At 41.0% G+C, this 23,609-nt stretch overlaps 1 protein-coding gene across 3 annotated transcripts in view; it reads right to left on the bottom strand.

The window, feature by feature from the left end:
* Nucleotides 1-23,609, bottom strand: part of ARIH1 (ariadne RBR E3 ubiquitin protein ligase 1) — a 254,134-nt gene that overhangs the window by 125,474 nt on the left and 105,051 nt on the right. For all 3 annotated transcript variants that reach the window (XM_033919555.1, XM_033919553.1, XM_033919554.1), the window contains exons 3-4: nucleotides 13,031-13,175; nucleotides 1,923-2,015 (exon numbers count right to left, since the gene is read on the bottom strand). In XM_033919555.1, coding sequence (XP_033775446.1) covers nucleotides 1,923-2,015; nucleotides 13,031-13,175 — 238 coding nt within the window. The remainder of the gene's footprint in view (nucleotides 1-1,922; nucleotides 2,016-13,030; nucleotides 13,176-23,609) is intronic.

Below are 23,609 nucleotides of genomic sequence, written 5' to 3'. Positions count from 1 at the left end.
TCAAGAGAACTGGGGTATAAGCCGTATAGTCATCTCATCAAACCAGCGTACATGCCAGCAGCACCTCTGAAGTCTTTGGGCCTGAGGCATGTGCCTACTAGACCTACCCTTTAATCCAGCCCTGTATTAGCCAATTTTATATCATGCTCAGGGTAAATAAGTTCCAGAGTTAACTATATGTTTAGTGAAAAATTATTTTCTCCTATTTGTTTTAAATGTGCTATTTAACTTCATGGAGTGTAACTTTATTTACTCTTTCAGAAAATAGAAAGATACCAATTTGCATTTACGCATTCAGGATGTTACAGACATTTATAACTCTCTCAGCCATCTTCTCCAAACTGAAAAGTCCTAACCTCTAGTCTCTCCTTTTAGGAGTTGTTTATTATTCTGGTCACCCTTCTCTGTACCCTTTTCCACTATAACATTTTTTGAGATGCAGCAACCAGAACTACACACAGTACACTCAAGATGCAGTCTCATTATAAAGCAATAGACAGACATTATATTATTTTGTTCTCTATTACTTTCCTAATAATTCCTAATATTGTTGGGGTTTTTTGGCCTTTTCCTCAATGGCGACAGTGTGGAACCTAGCACCATGTAGCTATGATCTGGTCCATCCCCCCCTAATATATATAACATTGCACTTGTCCACATTAAAATTCATCATTAGCAGCCCTAAAAACTTGTGTGTATGGGGGTGGGATTATGGAGCTATACAGAAATATTTGACAGCTGTACTCCATTTTTTGACAGACAGCACCTTTTGCTTGCTGCGTTATCTAGAAGAAACTACATTCAACACTACTGTTTCTATTCTACAGTATTCATTAACTGGTTTAATGTGGATTACAATATTAGAAGCTAGATATTTCTAGATTATCTAAAATCACAAAGTCAAATGTAAAAAAGTAATTTTATAAAAATTTGTATATAAAATAATTACAAATGTATGGAGAATTTCATAAAATGTTTTTCTTAACCAGTTCTTAGTCTGTGCTATGTAATGATAAATTGGTTAGATGTTAACCCCCCCCAAAAAAAAAAAAAAACCTCAAACCTCTGATATGGTTTTTAAGATGACAGAGTGGTTGAATAAGAGCAGTGATTCTGATTAAAATATGAGAGCTTATATACTTACCCTACCCTAGAAAGCTTCAACTTAAATTCAAGAGGTGAAAAGCAATACACATAGGACAAGTAATATCAGAATACCTAAATGTGTTAAGAATGACATAATCTGTAGCATCTGAAATAACATCCATGCCTGAATATCCTTGGGAAAGTCTTTGTATGAACAAAATTTAGGCTGTCAAGAACATTATGGAAGCTTGGAAAGGGAAATTCAAAGCTGAAAATATGGTCAAAAAACATAAAATACTGTACTGCATACATTACTTTTGCATTAACTACTCCTGCAATAAAAATATGTTAAAATAAATTTCACATTATGACATGGAACTGTGATGCTTTGCCATAAGGACCACATTAACAGATATGGAGTTTATTATATTTAGTTGCAAAGAAGCAAAAACTGTCCGATAATGTAAATCTGAATTTATGTGGCTAGAGGAACAAGGACAAAAATTTATTTTTATGGCACTTTCTTGTTGTTGATTAACATTGACATTATTGTGGCACAGGCACATATCAAAATTGAACATTTGTTGAGTAGCCCACTAGGATCAAGATCTACAGACAAAGCAAAACTCAGTTTGCAAAGTTTGTGTTATTTCATTTATCTAGTTAGGACACCACATATAGCTCTGACCAATGAAGTCCTAAAAGTGATGCTACAGGTACCAAATGGATCTAGTATTCTTATGCCTCCTCCGATGTGTTCTGTCTTCAGTGGAATTTCCCAATGCTTTGGTTATTCATCTGTTAATATAAAGCAGTATAATCATACAGGCTTTTACCTGTCCCATGCCTTCCTCTATAATTTTGGTAGTTAGATATTCACTCCAGCACTGCATACAGAACTTGTGTCCACACTCTAGGCCTGTAAAATACTGAAATGCAAAAAATAAAAAAGTGTGAGTATTATATAATACCAGTTTCTTTCTTGCTGCAATTCACTTTATATTGTCATTTCTAGCATGCTCTACAGCAGTCTTGCAAACTATCTGGAGCTGCAGCACGCTAAAACAGCAGGCTGCAGCTGGAGGGCACCTGGAAGTGCATGGACATTGACATGATTACATCACACGACGCCCGAGCATGCGCGAAAGCCCTGCAGACAGGCCCTGAGCCACCAGTGGGGCGAGTGCTCAACAGGAGAGGCACAGAGAGGAGAGGTGCTAGCTGACTGTCTACAGGACGTGCCTCTTTCCATGAGAGGCACGTTCTGTAGGCAGTCAGCCGGTGCCAGCGACTCGCAGCACACAGTTTGCAATTCACTGCTCTATAGATCAGAATGGTTTTTGAAAAGCATACACACTTTAAAGTCTCATTCCTCCAAGATTTACCCTTCATGTGTTCAAGAATGTATTTGTTTACTCAGTATTTAAAGTACCAAGTAACACTAAATAAAAGCAGAAAAGTTTGGATATTTGGAAACTGTTCATTGTTTAAAGTATTTCTAATGTTGGGGCTTTGTTGTATGGTAAACTTTTTCATACCGTTCATTTCCTTTCCTTGAATTCTTCTAGACTAGTCCAGATCAATGGACTGTGTCCTTCTACCAGCAGATGGAAGTTGAGAACTGAAATCTTCTAGTGACAACCTGGAATTCTCCAGTATGCCAATGCTGCAGAAAGTGACAACTAGATCTACCATTTCAGACCACTGCAAAACTCAGTAATAATACTCAATAATGAAAACTACACACACTATAAAGGCACTAAGGAAGGCAGACAAGGCCAAGAGACAAGCCACCACCACCACCAAAGATGTCCAGGTTGGGCCCTGGACTGGTCTGGAGGGATTCAAGGAAAGCAAATTAATATCTTCCTTAATATCCTGCTAGACCAGTCCACACTATAAAAGAAAAACTTTATATGGAAGGGGACAACAAGGCCCTCTGAATCATAGCTCTGCCAAGGCATCACCACCCCTGGCTAACACATTAATCTTGTGTTTAATCTTTAAAAAGAGCAACAACAACCAAGTTGCTGCTATGAAGATGTCTGCAAGCGAAACAGCCTGGGCCTCCACCCAGGTGGTCACCTGCGCACTTGTAGAATGCATGCAGAGTTCCACCACAACTGTATTCCCTTGAAGAATGTGGGCCACTTTGATTGTCGCCTTAATCCAATGTGTAAGAGAACTTGAACACAGCCTCCCACATATGCAGACCCTGAAATAAAACAAAAAGCCCATCAGACTTCCAGAAGGAATTTGTGGCACCCAAGTATTACAGAAGCACTCTATGGATATCCAATTTATGAGAGTTTTCTGTTTGGAAGAGTCCCCTTAACTGAAAAGGCTGGCAGAGCAACCACCTGGTTGAAATGCAAATAATACACCTTCAGTAAGGTGCTTAAGTGGAGTCGGCAAATTCTGGAGTGTACCCATGGAATACCACCTCCCCAGGATCCCTTGGAGGTAAAGTCTGATCATCCTTATCACAAACATAGAAAAAGGAACCAGCAGCTCCCCCCCCCCCCAGGCCCCTGTGAATGACCAAGTCTTCCCCAAACCTCCCCAAATTCAAAACACTGGGGACAAGTTTCCAGGACTGTGTGCTCCCAATACCTGTCTTGCCCTCAACTACTTTCACTTTCTTCCTGCTTTTATCTTTTCTTTAGAACTTTATTCCCCCAGCAAACAGGAGAATAAAATCTGATAGGTCAAATTAAATTTTTTAAATACCCTGCAGGGGTACACCAAGGTCTTGGGGTCAGGAACCTCACTCCCCGATTGCAGGATCCCCTGCCAACACATCTCATCATGCAGAAGGCAGTGGACTAATTTCTAGAGAGAAAGGGAAGGGGCACCATTCTGAGCTCAACTGGGTTTAGGGCAATACTGGCCAAAGGACTACTGCAAGAAAAGCAGACTCTGGACTGCATCCCAGGAAGTCAAGCCAAGGCAAAGAAAACCTGCTGCATTAGTCCAACTTACATCTTCTGAAGGAAGAGAAATAATGCAGAATTCTAGGCTGCACCAGCTGTTAAACTGGTGATGTCGCTGGAAGACTTCAGTTCTTAACCTCCATCTGCTGGTAGGGACCAGTCTAGAAGATGAGAATTATCTATATGGATGCGCATTTGTCAGTGTACATTATTCATTATGATGACTTTAAAAAAATGTTTGTATAATTCGGAGGGGGAAAATAAGAAACATTGGATATAAATTATAAAAACTGTATGCTATTGGGATTTAACAGATGTCTTGCATTGGACACAATATAATGTATGCTCACAGTCAATTTACATTCATTAAAAAGATTCTAACTCAGGTAAAAAGTAAAAAAAAAAAAAAATCCAACATGAATGTACAAAATGAAGCCAAAAAAGGTAGGAAATTTCCAATTTAGAAAAAAAAACCAAAAAAACCCTCAAAGCAGAAAATACAAATAAAGAGTAATATTGCTGTTATCAATCATGAATTTTTTACCCCAAAAGTAATTTATTAAAAGTTATTAACTGTTCTAATAAAGAGATTCACCATAGGTATAGCTTAACAAAACAATTGTATATTTTAATAATAGTGAAATAACTAAAGTATTAAATGCAATTAATAAGGGGACCTTGGGAAGAGGAAAATTGAATTCTCATAGGAAATGATACAGGTTAGAAATATACACATTAAAACGTCACAGAAGGACACAGAAGGACAAATTATTTAAGTAAAATGACAAATGTCAGCAGAGTACAAATTTAACATAAAAGAACAGTCATATCACACACACATCAATTGAATCTATATCTCTATATAAGTATACACCTCCCACCATATTGTTTTTGATAAACACCAGGGCTATTAGAAATATTGGGTTTCCTGAAGTCTAGGGTAAGCAATTAAAATAAGTACCATTTCTCTTACAACAAGCTTAACTGCATTGTAAAACATCACACCTCTAGCTCATTTGCATGTTACACAATAGGACGCCAAAGATAGCTCTGTATTAGAGAATGACACGGTGGCTGTTAAGAGGCTAACCCATCAAAACGGTGGCAAAAAAAAAAAATGGTCGCCTTGGGTACAGGGAGGTCATTCACCACCCCATGGAGCGGTGAATGGCCTTGTCTCCACAGTTAAGGGAAGGAGCACATGCGGTCACCGATTGTGCGGTCCAGCAGCCCCCTCTCTCCTTACTAACGATCACCGCCGTCCATCTGGGCATCTCCCTCCCTCCCCTCCCCTTCGTGGTGATTTCTAATTTTGTTTCTATAAGCAGCTGGAGCTTTGACATCACGTGCAGCTGCCAGAAAGTTTTCTTCTGACGCAACTTCCTGTTTCCAGTTGCATCAGAGGAAAACATTCTGGCAGCCATACGCAACTTCAAGGCTCCAGTTGCTTGTAGAAACAAAATTAGAAATTGCCATGAAGGTAAGGGGAAGGGAAGGAGGAACTACACTGCTTGGCTTCACTCCTGGGTCATGATTTCCAGTAGACCTCAGAGTGCCCCCACCCATGGGGTGAAAAAGCAAAAAACACTCTTTCCATGCCAATCTTCTTCCCATCTACCTAGCTGATTTCTACTCAGAATGAAGAACAGAATGTCACTGAAGCGCAGAGACTGTAAGAATAATTCATCACTTGGTGATTTTGGGAAGACTGAATCAGCCACTGTGATCCCACAGAACCAGTGAACAGGTGGTCACTACAGACTGCTAAGGGACACTGCTGTTTGATCATTCTGTTGCCTGGCCTGAGAGAGATGCACAGATAGGCAGCAGGTTATCAGGGAAGAGGAAGATCTGGATTTAAAAATTAGTTTGGCACACCCCCTCCCTTAACCCTTCCTTCGTACAGTATAATCTTGTTATAACGGACTCGCTTAAAACGGAACCTCGCCTATAGCGGATGAGGTTCTCTGGTCCCAGCTGAGTGCCATTATAAACATACAGAAATTTATTGGATATAGCGGACTCGCATATAACGGACTTTTGGATATAACGGACAACTATTTTGGTCCCCAGAGCCGCTTTTAGCTGTAGTTTTATTCGGCTATAACAGACATGCAGGCTCCGCCTACAAGGCACGTGGCATGCTGATGAAATAGTATCAAAATGCAGCCCAGAAAAAAAATGTACAGTGTTCTGGTTTGCAATCATTTCATGCCGTATCAATGTTTTGCTGAGTTTTGTTCTTGATGTTGCTGAAATGCTTGTGCAGTGACTTCAACGATTTACGTTGTTTCAAGTTGCCCTAAATAAAGTTTTTTAAAAAATGCAACTCTGGATATAACAGACTCTGGATATAACGGACCATTTTTTCAGGTCCCTTGAAGTCCGTTATAACGGAATTATACTGTAGTATTAGTTGCGTTGATAAACATTTATAAACAAAGACCTGCCAGCTGAACATCTCTTTCTCTAGTTCAGCAGCCAGAAATTTATATAATGACAATTGTACACAATATTGTTTCTTTTTATACTTTAATAAAATAAGTTCAGTATAAAACTATTCGAGGCTTGTGTAGATGGGGTCAGATGGTTTGCGGGGGCGGAGACCGAGCTCGCGGGGACGGGGGGGGTCAAATTTTTTCCCCATGTCACTCTCTACTCTGTATAACAGTGTTTTTGCACATGGAAATGAAGCATGTCTTTGGGACCTTAATTTTGACCAAAGCAAGGCTGGGTCCAAGATGAACGCAGTACTGCGAATCATCCATAGTTGTGGGTAGTAGAGGTACATACACTTTGTCTTTCACATACCCCCAAAGGAAAAAGTCACAAACAGTAATGTCCAGTGAACTCTGGGGCCACTTGAGGAACACGGTGATCTCGTAGGCAACCTGGTGCATGCGATTGTGTAAGATCTTGCTACTATATTTCAATAAGTTTTGATTTTGTAACCATTTACAAATAGTGTGTGTGTGTGTGTGTATATATTCCCCCAGGAGGGATGCCCACTCTCTCATGCCAATAGAGGCCCCCCAACTATCCCCTCTCCTCCCCCCTATCTCCTGAAAGAAAAAAAAAAAGGAGGGATGCCCACTCCTTCCTGCCACATGCTCCCCTGACCCCCCTCTGGTACCTTTGTTAAACATTAAGCATGGTCCCTTCAGCTCCTAGTCCCTCCCGTCGAAAATGACAGGCCTTCTCCTTTCCGGTGCACTATGTGATGCACAGGGAGGAGCCTAAGGTCCCTCCCCTGAAGTCTGTCTGGCTTAGGCGCTGACAAGAATAAAGCAGCTCAGACCCGACATCAGCCCCAATTTCTCATATAAGTAATCCCAAAAAAGACTGGTGGTCTAATGCTCATGCCGATGCTCCTCCACCTAATGCGTGCCTATTTCCGCCTGCCGCATGCTTCCTGCTGATCTTCTGCATGGGGTGGAGGTGCATTGGAGGGGGCACAGCTGTTATGTGTGCACAGCATACATGAGCTGCACCTATAAGAAAAAAAATCTCCTCCTTCCCCGCCTCTTCAAAATGGTGGGCCTTCCCCTTTCCAGTTCATCTTGAGATGCACCGAGGAGGTAGGCCTGCCAGCAGGAGTGAATGAGCATCCTTCCTGTCGGTCTTCTAAAAAAGATACGAGGAGGGGTCGGAATAGAGGGAAAGCCCACTAGACCACCAGGCTTGTATGGTGGGGGAAAGCCTACCGCCAGTAGGTCATGGGGGAGGTTGGGGGGAAGCCCACCAGACCACAAAGCTTGTATGGTGGTAGGGTTACAGGCGTAGTTCTTGTGTGCTGTGCACAAAAAGCTGCACCCATTAAAAAAAAAAAAAAAAGCACCTCTTGCTTGCCAGTTCAGGAGGGAGAACAGGGGCTGCTTTTTATTTTTTTTGACTAGCAGACGGGCAGGAGGAAAAGTTGTGCTAATTAATTTTCTTCTGAGCACAGCTCCTCCTTCCCCCTTTACTGGCGATTTTCCACGCACACATAATTTACATGCTATTGTACTGAGAATCGCCAGTAAAACAAAAATCCCTCCCACCATAGTATTTTTCTTTTACCATGGCCCCGAGTCTTTCAACCACACCTGCCAACAGAAATAGGCTTTGGAATATGAACATATGATGAAACAAGAACATTTACTACACACACACACACACAAATTAATATATATACAGGGTGCCCACAAAAACACTCCTTAATTTTAAATGGTTACAAAACCAAAATTTATTAGAATATTATTTCACCTTTGAGGCTACAGTTTTATCAACTCACAAAGTTTCATATGGTATCTGGTACTCAGCAAACATCGATGCGACAATCGAGTTCGGACCAGACTCTCCGAAGCATATTCGGCATGATCGCGTTTATAGCTTCAGTGATGCGTTCCTGCAGATCATTCATAATTGTGGGTAGTAGAGGTACATACACTTTGTCTTTCACATACCCCCCAAAGGAAAAAGTCACAAACAGTAATGTCCAGTGAACTCTGGGGCCACTTGAGGAACACGGTGATCTCGTAGGCCACCTGGTGCATGCGATTGTGTAAGATCTTGCTACTATATTCCAATAAGTTTTGATTTTGTAACCATTTACAAATCGTGTGTGTGTGTGTGTGTGTGTATATTCCAATAAGTTTTGATTTTGTAACCATTTACAAATCAAGAGTGTGTGTGTATATTCCAATAAGTTTTGATTTTGTAACCATTTACAAATCAAGAGTGTGTGTGTATATTCCAATAAGTTTTGATTTTGTAACCATTTACAAATCAAGAGAGTGCACACACGCATATGCTGTACAACTGAAGTCTTAAACATAATATTATATTAACAATACATTTCCAGCACTGTTAGTTGTGGTTAGCTACACAAGTGCTCTATTCTACAATGGCCTTTAGTGCAAAGCTCAAGAGTGGTATAACCTGTACCTCAAATTTTCTAATTACAAGAACATAAGAATTGCTGCTGCTGGAAGCATGTCTAATCAATGGAATTGTAACATAAGTTGTGCCATATAACAAGTCAGACCAAAGGCCATCAAGTCCAGCATTCTGCCTCTGACAGCAGCCAAGTCAAATCACAAGTATCCAACAGGATCCCATAAGAGCAGGTTCAGTCCTTATTGCTCATGCCAAAGAAAACCATGGCTTTCTCAAAGTCTGAAAACAGGCAAATCATTCATATGAAATAAATAAATAAATATATATATATATATAAAAAATCAACTGTACTGAACCAAGGTCTTACAGAGAGGAAGGGAAAGATTGGATAATGGAGTTATTTATAGCCACGAGGATAATTGGTTAAAATACTTATGTACATAGATTTATTTGATGTTATTTAGTTGTAATATGACATTATTTAACTTTGAAATTTCAATAAAAAGATTTAAACATTAAAAAACCCCACAAAGATGTATTAGTCTTATTACATAATAGCCTTACTGGGTCAGACCAATGGTCCATCAAGCCAAGTAGCCCGTTCTCATGGTGGCCAATACAGGTCACTAGTACCTGGCCAAAACCCAAAGAGTCGCAATATTCCATGCTACCGATACAGGGCAAGCAGTGGTTTCCCCCATGTCTCTCTCAGTAACAGACTATGAACATTTCCTCCAAGAACCTTTCTTAAAACCAGCTACGTTATCTGCTCTTACCACATCCTGTTCCAGAGCTTAACTATTCTCTGAGTGAAAAAAAAAATGTCCTCTTGTTGATTTTAAATGTATTTCCCTGTAACTTCATCAAGTGTCCCCTAGTCTTTGTAATTTTTGACGGAGTGAAAAATCAATCCACTTGTACCCGTTCTGCTCCACTCAGGATTTTGTAGACTTCAATCATATCTCCCCTCAGCCATCTCTTTTCCAAGCTGAAGAGCCTAACCGTTTTAGTCTTTCCTCATACGAGAGAAGTTCTATCCTCTTTACCATCTTGGTCGCTCTTCTTTGAACCTTTTCTAGCGCCACTATATCTTTCTTGAGATAAGAAGACCAGAATTGAACGCAATACTCCAGATGAGGTTGCACCATGGAGCGATACAGGAGCATTATAACATTCTTAGTCTTGTTAACCATCCTTTTTAAAATAATTCCTAGCATTCTGTTTGCTTTTTTGGCCGCTGCCGCACATTGGGCAAAAGGTTTCATTGTATTGTCTACAATGATGTCCAGATCCTTTTCTTGGGTGCTAATCCCCAATGTGGACCCTAGCATTTGGTAACTGTGATTCAGGTTATTCTTCCCAATGTGCATCACTTTGCATTTGTCCACATCAAATTTCATCTGCCATATGGACACCCAGTCTTCTAATTTCCTAAGGTCCGCCTGCAATTTTTCACAATCCGCATGCGTATTTAACAACTTTGAACAGTTGAGTGAGGTGGTTCAATTTGCAGATGACACTAATCGTTCCAATTTCCAGATCATTTATAAATAAGTTAAATAGCACAGGTCCCAGTACAGCACTCCACTGTTTACTCTCCTCCACTGAGAAAAATCACCATTTAACCCTACCCTCTGTTTTCTATCTGATAACCAATTCCTAATCCACAACTGAACTTTGCCACCTACCCCTTGACACTTAAAGTTCCTCACGAGAGGCTCCTGAGAAATTTAACCAAAAGCTTTCTGAAAATCTAGATACACTATATCAACCGGCTCACCTTTATCCACATGTTTATACATACCTTCAAAGAAGTCAAGCAAATTGATGAGGCAAGATCTCCTAAAACCCCATCCTAAAAACCTGACATGGGCATATTTTGCATAGAAAATTATTAAGAGCACCAACCTACCTTATTTGTGATGTTTGCAAATAGTATCTGATGTTTCACTGTTTAAAGTGATACATGTAGAGTATGGAAAACATCTGTGATAAGTCCTCCCAATACACATCAGGGAGGAAGTACCAGATCTGATCTCTAATATCATTAGCACATACAGGTGTGAAGGCAAGCATCACAAGATTCTGTTTTACCTTCCAATATCACCATGAACTGCATTCAAATTGGTGCTCTAAACAATTTTGTAGCCCTGTTGTAGCTATCTGCCAAAACATAGGCACACTGGGCTTGTAGGATGTTATGTGAAAACAACTGCATTTTGTATACATTTTGAAATGTGTAGATTTGTGTTTTACATCTGCAGATTATGTATGTAGCTTTACTAAGTTTTAGTACTTCTTGAAAGGGTAAATAGACAAATGTTCTCTAGTTAGATATTGTACCCCTCTCAGAATTTTATAGACCTCTGCCAAATTTCTTTCATGAGTCAAGCTTCCAGTTAGAGCAGTGTATCGCAAACTGTGTGCTGCGGCACACTAGTGTGCCTCGGCATAGGGCATGAATAGAGGCTCCAGCATAGGCATCAGCTGACTTGCATCTTCCTGCCTTCTGTTGCCGAGACTCCTGCTTTCCTCTTCTTCTGTCCCCACCCCTAGACCAGCAGCGGCAGCTCAGTGTGATTTTAACTCCACTAGCATTAGTTTACACGTGGTTTCATCAGGTAGTCTCGGGGCCTTTGCTAGGCCGGCCCACTTCGATGATGTGAGGCGGGTCAGCCTAGCTAAGGCCCTGGGGTTGCCTGATGAAACTACGGCTAAACTACTGCTAGCGGCAGCTGTGTGGCTAAGTTAAAACACACAGTGAGCTGCCGCTAGGCTAGAGAAAGGAGGAGTATTACTGAGGAGGGAAGGAATAAGGGGTACTGCTGGACATGGGGGGAGATAAAAGGAAGGGAGATGGGGTACTGTTGGACAGGGGGAGGTAAAAGGAAGAGAGAAATGCTGCTGGATCTGGCAGAAAGGACGGGAAAGGAAAGGTGCTACACACCGGAGGGGAAGGTGAGATGGTGCATAGGGAGAGAGCATGTTGGGTTGGGGGATGGGAAGGTGGGATGGCACTTGAGGGAAAAGGCAAGGACAGAGAAAGCATGCAGGAGGCAGAAAGTGTGGGACTCATGGAGAGGGCGAGATGGATGGGGAGGAAGAAAGGAGAGGAGAAATGTTACACTCTGGGGAAGGAGGAGAGGGCAGAGTGTGAAAAGTTGGACTCATGGAGGGAGATAGAGAGAGATGTTGGTTGAGGGAGGGAAGGAAGACCAGAGGAGAAGCATGCAGGAAGAAAAAAAAAATGTTGGACTGGTGGAAAGGAGGGAGAAATGTTGGACTGGGAAGGAAGGAGAGAGATGTTGGACCACTGGGGGGGGAGGGAGAGAGAGATGCGAGATCATGGAAATAGGGAGGGAAGGAGAGAGAGATAGGAAGGGAAGGGAAGACATGGAAAAAGTAGATTTTGAGAAGTAGAAAAATTGAATGTTAAATTAATGCCAAAGTTAGATGCAAGGCAGAAAGTGAAGATGGAGAGAAAAACAAGTCAATGAGCCCTGTAAACAGTTAAAAGCACAGAAAAATAAAGTCACCAGACAACAAAGGTAGGGAAAATGATTTTATTTTCAATATAGTGATTGAAATGTATTTTGAGATTTTATATCTGCTGTATATAAAAATGAATGGAAAAAATTGCATTACAATTAGTAAAGGGGGCAGGATCTGGGGAAAAGCTTGGGTGGGTCTAGGGTGGAGCTTGGGAGGTCTGTGGTTGGGGTTACCCTACTGGCATTTCAGGGCCTGTCTAGAGGGCCTCTACGCATGCGTGGATGTCAATGTGCGTGATATCATCATGGCGACGTCCACGCATTTCTGGATGCGAGCTGTGGACACTATCTTTAGTGAGGCTCGAGAAAGTTTGAGACACTGAGTTAGAGATATGCATGCAATATTCTGATTAATTTTCTGCTAACGTGCACTTTCTAAAATCTGATGCAGGTGTTTTAGCTATTGAATTAAACTTAAATCCTACAACATTACAATTTGTCTCCTGTCAAAAGATATTTTATAAAACAAGTTTCAGTCTTACTTTCTGCTTCTCTTTATCTGTATGTTAAGGGTCCTTATATGTTACATTTCTAAACTGCATATTAAAACTTTCTTCCTGCCCTGTTCTTTTGGATACTCACTGAATTGGGGTAGTTTAGGTAGCAGATCTGGCAGGGCATGTCCTGCGCTGACGACCTGGTATTCATCTGCCGTGTTCGAGACTTTTTACTAGGATTTATTACATGACACTCTGCAAACAATTTTTCTAGATTCCCATCAAAATACCTGCAAAACAAACACATAATATACATCAGTTACACACAAATTTAGTAGACAACTGGGGATACAGATTTTTGTTGAATAGCAGAACTTCAATAGAGATGAATCAGATGCAATATTTGGTCACATGACTGAAAATAGACTTTGCTTGCAACATTAGTGAGTGTAAAAAAAGTTATAAAGCTAGAAAATTTAAAGTAAAGTTAATACTTCCCAAACCAAGTGACTATGTTGAACAATTAGGGGGAAACTTCAACTCCAATCTGAGAGCAGCAAACTGCTCTTTTTTTCAGGATAGCCACAATGAATATTCAGATCTACTTGAATATTGTTCATCTAACAATTTACACATTTTGGTCACAAAAATAAATTTTCTAGTACTTTTTTTTTCTATAAAATCCTTCAGCAGTCAGTCGGTGGGTCAAGATGTTTAAACACATGAATCATGTGGTGCATTTCTCCTTAGGCTGCATTAGTTGAGCATGGTCTGGAAAACAAGGCAGTTTTACTGGTCTTCTCATATGACCTGATGATATAAAAGTAAAACCCATCTCGAAAGTACAGCTTCAGAAAGGTAGTTAATCAGGCACACAAGGGGATGTTATCAACAAGATGGAAAAACTCTCCAGGTCTCAGAACCTCATTTCTAGTTTTCTCTCTCGGATACAGTGTAAAGCAAGAACTCTCTTTAACAAGCTTATGGACAGTGCTGCATACAGTAGACATCTATGAGGGATTACTGAAAAGTTCTCACCCCAACCAACTTCCTAAATTCTGAGCATTATTTTGCCACTGTAGCTAAAAGTGTATTATTTTATTTTGCAAAGTGCCAATTTTCAGAATTGTAATGCTATTTTGATATTGTTTCAGATCACCAATTGAACCATGTCAACAAAGTAGAATTTTCAAGTGTGGGACTTTATGAGCTGTCATGAAGTTCCGATTCCTGCAGAAGAAAATGCCAAAGGAAATCCATGAATGTTTAATGCAAGCTTTGAGCGACAAATGCCCATCGTACTCCATAATGAAGAGGTGTGCAAACTTTCAGCATGGAGATTTCAAGACCAAAGATGCAACAAGGTCTAGGAGGCATCAAATGGTGTGAACTTCTGAAATTGTTGACCATGCCCATGACCTGATTTTACAAATGGAAAAAAACTCCAAAAAGAACACTGCCAGAGGAACTTGCAAAAGAAACAACCAAAAAGCAGTAAAGTCAATAGGTTCTAAGGGTGGTATCTTGGACAAAAAACATGTCCCTCCAGCCGGCTTGGATTGCAGTCCTTCACGCTTTTGATGTCTTCAGCATTTCAACTTTAATGGGTTCCTGATGAAGGGACACCTTGTCACCGAAACCAGGCTTGGTTGAACCCAGCCTGAAGAACAAGCTCTTGAATTCGTTTTGGACGTTTTACTATTGGAAGGATATCATCCATTCGTCAATTCAAGCTAAGTTTAATTTTTTCTGGGGTTGGCTGGTGGTATCTTGGCCCTCTTTTTGTGTGATTCATTTATTAGTCACCGTATCATTATTTATTATTTACTGCACTACTATCCACTAATTGTGTTAGGCACATGTGAGATATCCAGTGATGGTGTGCAGGTAGGGGCTTCCCGCCTCTGCCTTAGTGTGTTAAGCGCTGGGGGTTCTCCTCCCCTCGCCAATCCTTCACACTGAGGATATCCTGTTTCATTGTCATTATTTTGGGTTTAGGTTTGGGTTAGTTAAGGGTGTTCTACCCTGCTTACACGTTTTTTTGTCCAAGATACCACCATTATAACCTATTGACTTTACTGCTTTTTGGTTGTTTCTTTTGCATGACCTGATTTTGGCAGATCAGCGAATATCAGCTAAAACAATTGCTGAAACACTAGATATCCAGGGAACACATTGGGTGATGAGCTTCAGGAATAGTGTTACAATACATGAGCTAAATATGTGAATCTTATCTATTTATACCATCTAGATACATATATTATAATTATTGTTTCTGTATCGTCATATACTCCTCTTTCTTTGTATTATTTGTGAGTTCACCCTTTTGTGGGTGCCCAAATGTTTGACACTTTCAAGTTAATTTTGCAGCATTTTCAGTGAGCTGGTGCCAACTTTTTGGAACTAGTTACTGTTAATGAAACAACTATGATCCTAAGACAAAATAACAGTCTATGCAATGGTGGCACTCTGGTTTTCCAAGGCCAAGGAAATTCAAGACCTAAAAGTTAGCAGGAAAGATCATGCTCACAGTGTTTTGGGATCAGGAAGGCGTTGTAATGACTATCTTCCAAGGAGCAAAACAATTATGCAGACCACTACTGTACTTTGCTGTGCCAATTAAAGGAGGCATTGAAAGGCAAAATGAGAAGGAGTTCTTATTTTGCATGACAATGCATCCACTCACAAGGCTAGTAAAACAATGGATGTTGGGGTTTCAGTGCACAGACCATCCACCCTGCTCATTAGATCTTGCTCCATCTGTTTTCAAAACTTAAAAAGAGTTTGAAATGGCGACAATTTAAGGGATTCAGAGGTGATTGCAGCAGCGGAACAATATTTCATTGACCAAACATCAGAGTGATTTTTGGAAGGGTTACAGAAACTTCAGACATGATGTGCCTAGTCTGCCAATCCGCAGTAACCATTATTTCTTTCGCTCTCTGAGAGATCCCACATGCCTATCCCAGGCCCTCTTGAATTCAGAGAAAGATGAATATGTGGAATAACTTGTAATTTTCATGGCTGGTACAAGGGGGTGCTGAAAAATTCTCAGCCCAACCAGAAGGGAATAACATGGAGCCATGAAACCTTGCCAGTCAGGTTTTCTGGATATCCACAATGAATATGCATAAACTGAGTTGAGAAACACCGACTTACATAACCATTTTAGTAGCCATCCTGTTTATATCTTTTTGAAGGTGCAGTCTCCAGAACTGTACAAAATATTCTAAATGAGGTCTCACTAGAGTGTTTTACAATGGCATCAATACTTCCTTCCTACTGGCCATTACTTTCCCTATTTACCCTAGCATCCTTCTAGCTTTTGCTGTAGAATTTTCAACCTGTTAGGCCACCTTAAAACCATTACATACTATCATACTCAAGTTCTGATCCTCCTTCATGCACCAAAGTTCTTCACCTCCTAAACTGTACTGTTCCCTTGGGTTTTTGTATCCCTTATGCATGACCTTGCATTTCTTAGCATTAAATCTTAGCTGCCAAATTTCAGATCACTCTTCGAGCTTCACTAGGTGTCTCCTCATCTTATTCACACTACTAAGTTTAAATTCTATTTTCTAACAATAACCAGTGTAGTTCTATAAGCAGTAGTGTGAAATGATCAAATCTTGATTTGTAGAATGAATTTTACTGCTGTGTTTTTATAGGTTGAAGTTTTTCACTAGTTTCACAGAGATACTGGAGAGTAACGCATTGAAGTACTTCAAAAGCGATAGTACTGTTGACTGCAATAATATTCTGTAGTGCTGTTGGAAGAAGTAGGATCTTACCCTTCTTAGTTTTTGAAGTGTAAGAAAGGATTTTCAGACTAAGTTGTGTAAGTGCATGGAGAACAGAGTATAACAAACAGTATATACAGCCTTCATTTTTTGACATTTGACTCAATCACTAAGCCTGGCTAGCTGAAACAACAGTGAGCGAGCAGACAAAGGAAAATATTCACAGAAATTGTGCACAAGAATATATGCCAGGTAGACAAGGCTTGCAGGCCTCATTCTCCTTGAACCGTCTTATATTTTTCTTATGACTGAAAAAAAGGCAGAACAATCATCATCATCATGTTCTTTTAGTATAGGCTATTCTCTTTGATTGGGTCATGGAGGGTAGGCCCAGACAAGGTGTAACTGTATTGAGCAGATTTTTTGGGAGCATGTTGCCTAGTCTGCCAAAATGATGGATAGTTTGGTTTTTTTTGCTCCCATCTTGAACATCTGGGTTTGCCTCACCTATAGCAAAGCCAAATTAGTCATACCACTGAAATTATTTTGGACAAGGAACAAGCAGACTCCTGTGTGTGAATTCATTAACACAAGAACATAAGAATAGCCTTACTGGGATAGGCCAATGGTCCATCAAACCCAGTAGCCCATTCTCACAGTGGCCAATCCAGGTCACTAGTACCTGGCCAAAACCCAAAGAATAGCAACATTCGATGCTACCGATCCAGGGCAAGCAGTGTTATTAGTTCATTATTTTTGCAAAAATTCAGTTATGAATACAGACACTTCAAAGACTGGGAAAATTTTAGAAGGTCAGGATGGACTAATTGGCATTCTCCATTATAACCAATGGAGGCAAAAGGATATAAAAGGTGTACTATTTCTCATGTTCAGGGGGTTTTTGGTCAGTGTCTGGGGGAGCTCCTGCCAGACCGACTAAAATCCCCATCTTTCGGTGTGTATGGTGTGGTCTGCATGAGTTCTTGCCACCTCAATAGAACTCCCTAAGTATGTTGTGTGTATGTATAACCATCATGCTATACATCATAGAACTGTCTCTAGGTAATGTGCATCTCCCTTCTCTCTTTTTTTTCCTCTCTCTCTCTGTAATGTGCTCCTATCTTCATCTGATTTTTTCCCCCTCAGCTGTAAGGTTTTTCACTTCTCTCATCCACATAATAAGGTCCTAAAGAATATTTTCTTTTTCCAGTCTGCTTTAAGTATTCCTAATAGTTTATTCTTGCAGTGTTTCCAGATGTCTTGGAATTTTCCTTCTATTGTGTGTGATACACTTTCTTCCTTGTTCTATTTTTGCTGTCTGTTCTGCAGCTTTTGCCTGCACTTAAGTAAAGGCATCTTTTCAGTAACATTCATGAGACTTCTGAAACATGTTGGACTATTCTTTCTGCTCCTCTCTCATTCTTCTGCAATATACTGCTCTTTTCTAACCTATTCTGTTAGTACTATTTGCCCCGAGTCTGGAGTTTCTGTCTGTGCTTAGAATTTCAGATTATTCAGATTACTCTCCCTTTAGTGCAGCATTCTGTGAATTAGAGACAGCCATTATAAAGATTTTGGATTGTTAGAGAATTCGTCTTGCTTTAATTTTACTTGTGCAAGTATCTTTTCACCTTTTTTTCTGTAATATGTGGTTCTAGTTTGTAATACATAAACTGGATTATATTTGGCTTGCCTATATATTTTTCATATTTGATATTCTCTCTTTGTATGTATGAGAGACATATGCTTCTGTAAATAAAATATTTTCATAGTAGTAGTATTCCTGAACTCAAGGTCTCAAATTCATCCAATGACTCAATGACCCGACATGCACATGTTTCAGCCTAACCGGCCTGCCTCAGGAGTCTTGTGAGTCTTCAACAAGTGTATCAAAAAACATATAATGTATGAAGATGCAGACACCCTCTAAACATGGCTGCTAAGTCTGAAGTCGTAGCACAGTCGGTATGGCATCCAATATTTGAGCATTGTTCTACGACTTCAGACTTAGCAGCCGCATGTTTAGAGGGTGTGTGCATCTTCATTATAAGTTTTTTGATACACTTGTTGAAGATTCACAAGACTCCTGAGGCAGGCTGGCTAGGCCCGAAACATGTGCATGTCGGGTCATTGAGTCATTGGATGAATTTATGAGACCTTGGATGAATAAAGGCATTTGAATTTATCGGATGAGTTGAAGGACACTTTATTGGTGCGCACCATTCCGATTGGTACAATTCCACTCTGTTTCTGTGCATGTGAGTTTATTTTATAGCCTCTTCACCTCTTTTGCCCTCTCCTACTCACACTGGTGCTGTGGTGTAAACAAAATAAACAAACAAAAGAGACTTTTCCTCTCTCTGTTAAATCCTAGCTCAGATTCGCGGTCTAAAACCAGCTCTGGCAGGATACACATTTCAAACCTGACATATTGTAATCACAAAACAGAAAATAAAATTATTTTTTTCTACCTTTTGTTGTCTGGTCATTATTCAAATCATGTTGGTCCCAGGCTCTGGTTGTCTTCTGATAGATAGTAGCAACAGACATTAGTATCCTTTCACTCTTAATCAGGTACGCATAAAAACACGGGCATTAACTATACTTAAACTAAATCATGTGCGCTGTCAGTTCTTTAGTATTAAAAAATGAACAATGAAGTAGCATAAAATATTCACAATGCAATTTGCCATGTTATCAACAGTTATTTATATTGCTCAAAACAGTGCTCAGAGATAATTCACAAGTTTTCAGACTAAATGCCAGACAAGCCGAATGTTAAAGCAGGCTGTAAATGCGCTCTTCAATCATTGCCCATGTTTTGTTATTTTAGAATCGTTTGAATATCAATAAGCCTTGCACAAAAAATACTTTTCATTCAAAATCACTTATCTGAGAAGTGTTGCTGAAACGGTAAATAGAGATTTCTCAATTCTACAAAGCTGCTTCAAAATCCCATAGTACTCTATGACTTCACCCATTCAGGCTTGCACAGGGCTTTATGCCTTGGTGGGAAAGCTTTAGAGTAGTGTGTGCGCTCTTCTCTCCAGTTCGGCTTGTCTCATGGGCCCATTGGATGTTGAAAATGAAGGCGTATGTAAGAAAGCAGAGCAGCACGAGTGGCAAATAGGGGTAAAGCAGAATGTGTCTTGCGTGCAGTAGCAACAGGCGGCATGGACCACGGGCAGTTACAGGAATTGCAGGCCTTCGTATGGCTCCACCTCCTGCTTTAGGAGACCGAATTGGCCAGGACAATTTTTTTTTTTAAATAAATGAATCGATTCGAATCAGTGAACCTCTATCCCTATTTGTGTTTGTCTTTCTTTGGGCCCACTCCTGGTGCTTCAGTTGTGAATACAGAACAGACATATTTATTAAGTGTTCTCCCCAGGGCCTTTTAGCCGGGTGCACCACTCAGCTAATTTAGATGACTGCCCAGCGAATCCTTCTGCTGCCGCCGATGCTCCTTCCTGGGCTGACTCTCTGCCAAAAATTTTGTTTGACACCTGCCTTTTTTTTTTTTTTGCCAGCATGCTTTTACTTGCTTCGGGCCTTCCTCATTGCCGGGTCCTGCCTACTTTCTGTTTCCACGAAGGCAGGACCCAGCAGCGAGGAAGGCCCGAAGCAAATAAAAGCAGTAAATTGTAAGCTTCCCTCCGGGGCTCTATTGTGTGCGTGCCGGCTTCCCTTCTCTTCCCTCCACCCCCACGGGACGCAACTTCCGGTTTCGGAGAGAAGGGAACCAGCACGCACCCGATAGAGCTCCGGAGGGAAGCTTACAACTTACTGCTTTTACTTGTTTCGGGCCTTCCTCGCTATCGGATCCTGTCTTCGTGGAAACAGAAAGTAGGCAGGACCCGGTAACGAGGAAGGCCCGAAGCAAGTAAAAGCAGCAAGTTGTAAGCTTCCCTCCATCGCTGACCTATGAAAGATAGGTCAGCAATGGAGGGAAGCTTACAACTTGCCTAGCGACTCTACCGACGAGTTTGTGAGCTGGGAGGGATGGGAATAGAAATGCTGCTGCTGCACCAAATAGGGGAAGGGAGGGGGGAAGAGAAACATTCTGCTGCTGCACCCATTTTGGGGGCGGAAGGGAAGAAAAATATTGCTACTGCACCCAATTGGGGAGGGGGGTGAGAACTGCTGCTGCAGCAGCACCCAATTGGGGAGAGAGGGGAGAAGGAAGACCAGGAAAAGGAGAAGAGAGGCAAGAGACACCAAGACTATGGGAGGGAGGGAAAGGAAAGGCGCTACCAGACCATAGAGGGGGGGAGAGATGTCAGCACATATGGGGGGGAGGGGGAGGAGGGAGATGCCAGACCATGGGGTGGAGAGGGAAGTAAGGAAGGAAAGGAGAAGAGAGAGATGCCAGAGAATAGGGGAGGGGGTGAAGCTGAAATGAATCATGTACAAAGAAGAGAAAGAGCACAGGATATACAGTTTATTGAAGGGACATAGAAAGAGGGAAGATGCCATATAGAACAGAGAAAAGGCGGACACTGGATGGAAAGAGCAGAGGGTGGACAGTGGATGCAAGGGGCAGAGAGTGGACAGTAGATGGAAGGGGTAGAGAGAGAGGGCAGAGGCTGGGTGGAAGGGGCAAAGAGAGGACAAACGCTGAATAGAAAGAAGAGAGCGAAGAGAAGATGATTAAAACAGAAACGCCAAAAGGTAGGAAAATTTTTTTTTTTTGTTGCTTTACATAAAATCAAGTAGTATTGTAACTGTATTAAAGTTTATAAATGGGAAACTGAAATAAGGCAGTTTATTGGGGACTAAACCCCTTTCCTCAGGTCAGGACAGAATACCATAACAGCAGGGGTGCTCAAATTGTCTATCACGATCGACCAGTAGATCGCAAAGGCAATGTGAGTCGATTGCGTTGCCTTTGCAATCTTTTTCTTCCTGCCTCCCTGAGCCAGGCCAGGCACGTACAAGTGCCAGACTCACAAGACTTCACCTCCGACATCAATTCTGACATTGGAGAGGTAGTTCTGGGCCAGCCAATTGCTGCCTGGCTGGCCTGGAACTTCCTCTCCAACGTTAGAATTGACGTCAGAGGTGAAGTCTTGTGAGTCCGGCGCTTGTACGTGCCTGGCCTAGCTCAGGGAAGTAGCAGGGATAAATTGGTGTGGTGGCTTAGGGGGTAGGGAAAGAATCGGGCAAGTGGAGAAATCAGCGCGATGGCTTGGGGAGAGGCAGGGGGAGAGAGAGAGAAAGAAAGGAAGAAATAAAGAGGGGGCAGGGGAAGAGAGAAACAGGCAGTCAAGGGGAGAGAGAAAGAGAGAGAGAAAGAAAAGGGAAGTGGCAGAAATAAATAAATATTGGATTTACAGTCAGAAGAAGGAAATGCAACCAAAGACTCATGAAATCACCAGACAGAAAGGTAGGAAAAATGATTTTATTTTCAATTTAGTGATCAAAATGTGTCCGTTTTGAGAATTTATATCTGCTGTCTATATTTTGCACTATGGCCCCCTTTTACTAATAGCGGTTTTTAGCGCAGGGAGCCTATGAGCATCGAGAGCAGCGCAGGGCATTCAGCGCATCTCCCTGCGCTAAAAAACGCTATTGTGGTTTAGTAAAAAGGGAGGGGGTATATTTGTCTATTTTTGTATAATTGTTCCTGAGGTGAGATTACATAAAGTCATTTGCTTTGACCTCTTTGAAAACCCACAGAATATAAATTATAATTAACATTTTCTCTGCGTACAGTGTGCTTTGTGTTTTTAAAAAATTTTATTGTTGGTAAATCATGTTGACTTCGTCATTTTAAAAGTAGCTCGCAAGCCCAAAAAGTGTGGGCACTCCTGCTGTAGAGCCATTCTTGTATGACTGGATGAGCTATATTTATCTTTTTTTTTAGTTGTTTAAATTCATGCAGAAATAAATGGCTAGATTGAACCTAATGACTTCATTAACGCCATTCTTTTTTTAAACCTCTATACCATTTGAAATAGGGCAAATATCTAATTATTCCCTTCTAGCATTGGATGCTTCTTAAATTTAGTAAAAATATTCTGGCACAAGTGTCAAACCTTAAAAAAGGAAGTCATATTGAGCATTGGAAAATAATAATAATTAATAAAAATAGTACACATTTAGGGCTCCTTTTATGAAGTTGCAAAAATGGTTTTAGCGTGTGCTTAGCGCACGCAGAATTACACGTGCGCTAGATGCTAATGCCAGCATTGAGCTGGCGTTAGTTTTCCTGCGTAGCACGGGAGTTTGCGCGTGCTAAAAATGTTAGTGCACCTTAGTAAAAGAAGGGGTTAATTTTCCCCACCACCCGGCTACTTTTTCATGCCACCTGGCTGGAAAAAATTTCTGGGGATTAAGCAATGATTAAGCAATTCAGCCTTATCCTCATCAGCTTCTACATATTCCTCCCCTTCACTTTTGAGTCTCGCAATAAACTAAACCTGAGGTTTGTATACCGCACCATCTCCACAATCGTAGAGCTCGGCACGGTTTACAGGAGCTGGGATGGAAAGGAACTCCAATGGAGAAGGTTAAGATATGTGTAAGATACCTGAGAGGGAGGAAGTGTTACACTTTTGAGAATAGCCAAGTTTTCAGATGTTTACGGAAAAGTTGGAGGGAGCTTGAGTTTTGGAGTGGGGAGGTAAGGTTATTCCAGAGCTCAGTGATTCTAAAGGGGAGGGATGTCCCTAGTTTTCCTGCATGGGATATACCTTTTATAGAAGGGAAGGATAGTTTTAATATTTGGGAGGATCTGGTGGAATTAGGAGTTGAGGAATTCCAAGATAATGGAATAATGGGAGGAAGGATGCCGTGAAGGATCTTGAAAGTTAGGCAGGCACATTTAAAGTGAACCCTGGAGATTACCGGGAGCCAGTGAAGCTTGGACAGGAGTGGTGAGACATGGTCGAATTTACTTTTTGTGAAAATAAGCTTAGCCGCAGCATTCTGAATCTGATGAAGTCTATGGAGGCTTTTCTTAGTTAGGCTTAGGTAGATAGA

Source organism: Geotrypetes seraphini, chromosome 14 (assembly GCF_902459505.1).
Source record: "Geotrypetes seraphini chromosome 14, aGeoSer1.1, whole genome shotgun sequence".
Classification (NCBI taxonomy): domain Eukaryota; kingdom Metazoa; phylum Chordata; class Amphibia; order Gymnophiona; family Dermophiidae; genus Geotrypetes; species Geotrypetes seraphini.
This window is presented reverse-complemented; position numbering and strand designations above follow the sequence as displayed.